This window comes from Trifolium pratense, linkage group LG4 (genome assembly GCF_020283565.1).
Source record: "Trifolium pratense cultivar HEN17-A07 linkage group LG4, ARS_RC_1.1, whole genome shotgun sequence".
In the NCBI taxonomy this organism is placed as follows: domain Eukaryota; kingdom Viridiplantae; phylum Streptophyta; class Magnoliopsida; order Fabales; family Fabaceae; genus Trifolium; species Trifolium pratense.
The window spans coordinates 25,125,180-25,130,498 of NC_060062.1; the positions used below are offsets into that span (position 1 = coordinate 25,125,180).

The 5,319-nt window shown below is 30.6% G+C and overlaps 1 protein-coding gene across 1 annotated transcript; it reads left to right on the plus strand.

Moving 5' to 3' along the window:
• Positions 1 to 741: 741 nt before the first annotated feature.
• LOC123924121 (ethylene-responsive transcription factor ABI4) lies at positions 742 to 1,746 on the plus strand. Its single transcript, XM_045976896.1, has one exon. The coding sequence runs from the start codon at positions 742 to 744 to the stop codon at positions 1,744 to 1,746; it is 1,005 nt and encodes a 334-aa protein (XP_045832852.1).
• Positions 1,747 to 5,319: the final 3,573 nt, after the last annotated feature.

The window sequence follows — 5,319 nt, forward strand, 5'->3', positions numbered from 1 at the left end:
ATTGAGTGCTTATTAGATACTACTATTAAAAAATAATAAATAAGTATTGTGTACTGTGTACACATGGGACCCATTTAGATATCAAAAAATGAAGAGCTCCATTGTAAATGCTCTAACCGGCCAATAAACCTGTACCCGAGATGTAAATAATGAAAGGAGAATGTTAACTTGTGCCCTTAAGGGCACATGTTAAGAAGATAAATGTGGAAAACATTTATTGAACTTGTGGTGTATTCAATTATCTAAACATTAAATTCTTTGTATCATTAAATGCTATATTTCTATTTTTAGGTAGCTTAACATGTGCTCTTAGGGCACAAGTTAACATATGAAAATATGTTCAACATTAGGTGGTAGTATACCACTAATGTCATACTCCCACATTAATGACTTTAGTTACCTAGGAATTAGTTGTATAATCGCCTAAGAATTATTAACACCATCTTAAAACAAAAGCTGACTAACAAGGTCAAAATAAAATTAAAATAATCAATTATTCCAAATTCCCAAACCAGTGATATCTATCTCTTTCTTTATTCACTTACAAAGCAAAACAATCCCTTTCATTCATTACACTCTCTCTCATATATAAAAATAAAATAAAAAACTTCCCCACCGCCCTATTCCACCATTAACATTGAAACCACTTTCATTTCACCTCACACAACACTACACAACAATAACACTGAACGAGGTAACCCTAGCAGTCACTCTCCCATCTTTTCTTTTTTCATTTTTCAAATGGACTCACCTCTTCATCATCATCTTCAAGAAACCAAACCCACCGCCAACACCGATGTTACTACCACTCTTAGTGAAACATCTAACAACAGCACTGATGATTCGTCATCAGTGCAGTTGTTAGATAATAATAACAGCACCAGCACCGCCAACACCAACACCAACAATAATAACAATAAACAGAACCGTAAATGTAAAGGTAAAGGTGGACCTGATAACAATAAGTTTCGTTATCGTGGTGTTAGACAACGTAGTTGGGGTAAATGGGTTGCTGAAATTCGTGAACCACGTAAACGTACTCGTAAATGGCTTGGTACTTTTTCAACTGCTGAAGATGCTGCTAAAGCTTATGATCGTGCTGCTACTATTCTTTATGGTTCTAGAGCTCAACTTAATCTTCAACCTTCTAATAACAACTCTCATAACTCTTCTTCTTCTTCTTCATCATCCTCTTCGTCTCGATTAAATTCTTCCAATAATACCCTTCGTCCTTTACTTCCTCGTCCTTCTGGTTACTCTTTCACTTACCCTTTTGCTTTTTACAATCATTTTCTTCATCATAATCATCATTATAATTATAATAATAATCCTCATCAAGAAATGGTGCAACTTCAACAGAATCAAGAATATCGTCATCAGCAGCAGCTATGTCATCAAGATTTTGAACATGCAAGTGGTGATTTTGGTAGATCAGTTATCTCGTACCAGAATCATGTTCATGGTACTAAATATGTTGATGAAGAAGAATTGCATGCACAACATGTTTTGAACATTCAGCAACAGAATCAGATGAATAATAATAATAATATTCAGAATTGTGTGGTTGAGAGTTCTTTGGTGGGGTCATCAAGTTTTGAGGGTTCTTCTCAAAATAATAATATTGATGGAACAGTGGTGGATCCAGATCCAGTTTGTGATTCTATGTGGCCAGCTTTGACAAATGAAGAAGATTATACAACAACTAGTTTATGGGATTATAATGATAATTTCTTCTTTGATTTTTGATGAATTATTTTATTTTATTTTAATTATTTATTGCAATTTTATTTTTATTTTTTTATTTTTAGTTTTTGTTTTTGGGAATTGTTTTGATTGGACTGGATTATAGTATTATAAACTGGTGATGATATTGGTATACTTATATGAATAAAGTGTGTTTATTAGTAGTGGAGTGTTTGTTTTGGATATGAAAGTTGTGGCAGAAATATTCATCTGAAGAAAAAGAAACCCTAGTGATTGTGATTCAATGGTGCTTTCTTTTGCAAGGGATGAACGAGGTATGTACAGTGTAGCCTTCCCATTTGTCTCCTCTGATTTTGTGGTGAGTTTTCTTTTTCCTGTTGATCAGAATTGATAATTCATTGCATGTTGATTGATTGGTTACTGTTGTATTGATTTTTGTAATCGAACTGTCCTTCGAACACATTTTAAAGAATTTAAAAATGGATCTTAGGGCACATGTTAAGATATACCAAAATAGAAATTTATCATTTAATGATACAAGAAATTTAATGCTTCAAAAGTCAAAATGCACAAATTAGCATTTAATAATTTCTATTTTTGCTTTCTTAACATGTGCCTTAAGTGCACAAGTTAACATTCTCCTTTTTTTAATTCTTGTGATTGAGTCATCGGGTGTTTAGGGATGGAAGGAGTTACTAACCATTAAATGATCAAATCGTTTTCTAGGGATGAATCCTTGGAATTTCAACTTTGACTGTTCGGAAATGACATATGAGAAATTAGGAGTACACTAGAGTAGAGTTTTGTTCTTACCAAATTAAAAGTTGTGGAATTAAAAGGAGTAGGAATTAAGCATAAGAACATCTCCAATGTACTTGGTACCTATTAGGTACTCATGGTACTTATTAGGTATTACTATTGGAGCAATACTTATTTGAGTACTTAATAGGTATTGGTTTAACAATAAACATTAGTATCTATTTTATTTTTGTGGATCTCATTTATAAAGATGTATAGTTATTGGTGAAATGTGTTATTGGTAAGACCTATTTAGAACTTTTAAAGAGATGTAGGGTTGAAGGGATTGAGTACTTATTATGTACTATTATTAAAAAATTATAAATGAGTGATGTATACTCGTGGGACCCAATTAAAAACTAAAAATTAGTATCTCCATTGTGAATGCACCTAATTACCGTAGATAAAAGGTCATGCTAACTAGCTAGTGCTTCATAGTACTTGTCATGTAGGAGTAAAATTAATGATGTAATGATGGTAAAATAAAAATTTTTAAAGTTAATTACACAAATCCCAAAATAATTTTTTTTTATTAATATGTTTAACAAGTATTCCGGAAATATTTTTAATATTTTTCTTAGACAAACTAAATGCATTCCGCTATTTCAAAATTTAGTAGGGTCTGGTATTCCTCGTCCGGTATTTCATGTTAACTTTAATGTAATGTTATGGCAATTTTTTTTAGGAAAATGTTAAACAGTGCCCCCGGGGCACTAGTTAAGGATACAAATATAAAAATTTTATCTCGTAAATTGTGCATTCAATGTTTTAATGATGTGAAAAGTTATTTTCTCTCATCATTAACTTTATCATTTGTTTCCTTTTTTAGTATGTTTAACTAGTGAGGGAGTTGAGATTCAAACCCCAATTATAATGTCGGCTAAACAATTTTGGCAATTTTTTACCCGTTGAGTTAAAACTTATGTATTGTTATAGCAATATTTTACTCCATATATTATCTTTGGTCCTATATAAGAGAAAATTTAGTTTTTACTTTTTAGATTCATTAAAAATCTAATATATCTAGACCATATCATGGATCAGATACATTAGATTCTTAATGAATCTAAAAAATAAATTTTCTCTTATATATAAGACCAAAGGAAGTATTAATTAGTTTATATTAAAATAAATGTCTTATGTATTTTGTCAATAGGATCGATACACAGCTAAATACTATGGGTACCAAAGAATTTGTCAATGAAGAATAATCTCTTTTTTGCACTCTCTTTTATCATTCACATCTAATTAGATAAAATTCATTAATTGAGATATTCTCTAACAAAAATGAGAAAATAAAACTCATGATTTTCAATGTTCTTTAAAATTTGAGAATTGCGTTAGCTACTTGACTAGTTGATGCCTCATAAAGTTCATCATAAGTGTCTATTTAATACAAAACAAGGGCATACCCATAAAGATCATCATTTCACAAATTCACACATTGGACAACAATTGTATTGAATGGTTATTAAAGATCATATCGTCTATGCATTTATGCATATAAGAATTGGATAAGCATGCAAGTCACATATGATATCAAACAATGAGCATATTTTTCATTGACCAACAAGAATTCAATTTAATCTATCGTTGTGCAATTTGAGGGATAGATTAATTAACATAGACGAATAGAGTACTCGATCTATCTATATATGGTGTTAGCTAGTCAATAGCAAACGTAATTTTTTACTTAAGTAGAATAATGTAAAATTCTAAAAATTTCAAAATTGTACATATATACTACTTAAGTAGAGAACTAAATAGAGAACTGAAGAGGATGTCAAATTTCTTATTTTTATAAGAATCGCTACTTAAATAGTAGAAAAGTAAAAATAAAAATTACCAGGAAGCGCAAGAAACATGGGGGCGCCAAATAAATTCTCGTATATAAAAATTCCGAATTAGGTTACTTTTGCTATCTTTCAAGATTTGGGCTTTCTTCTACGTAAAAATTGAATCTTGTAATGTCTCATATAAAAGAACTACTACGTAGAATTCAATCTTGTACGTCCAGAAAAATGTTTAATTTTTTCTCTTTAATTCTGATGTTCGAGCAAACGGAAAATTGGAAATATAGGAAAAGGAAATTCAAGCTCCAAATTATGTATTCAAGCCTTTGCCAATATATTCCTCAAGCACTAGATACGCCTTTAAAATTAGGCGTTGGAATAGGACTGAAATTTTTTTTAGGGTGCGTTTGTTTCACGGTTACAAAAATTAATCACAGAAACAACTTTCCTTTGCATGACTTTTCAAGGAATAATTTTTTCAGAAAAGTGTTTGGATAGCATTATTAATTACCAGAAATCTTTTATTTAATTTTTCTTAAAATAATTAATATATTTTATTTTCGAAATGAAAAATAAAAAGAAAGAGGGAACATTAAATGAAATCATGGGTAGATAGTGGTGTAGGCCGGTAGTATTTTGTTCCTTGGGAATAAAATATTCCCACCTCTATTAGAAGGGATTGATAATCCTGACAATGTGGTAAAAAACCATTTCCCTGGAATAATTATTTTCTTGGAAATATTGTTGGTTCCATTTTAACAAACACGGATAATTTTATTTCCAGTCTTAGATTCGCATGAATATGTTTAGAATTTTGATAGTCAAAGTTAGATACAAAGTGTGGCAATTGAGGAATATTTTTTCAAAGTGTGGCAGTTTGGGATTTTTGTTTCTAAAGTGTGGCAGTTTGGTCAAAAAGCCTCACATATGAAGAATTTCACACAATATTAATATAGGGAAATATATGACAATTAATAGAAGTGTTCCCTAGTCTATTTAGTTCGGGGTAGATGGAAGGGAATGA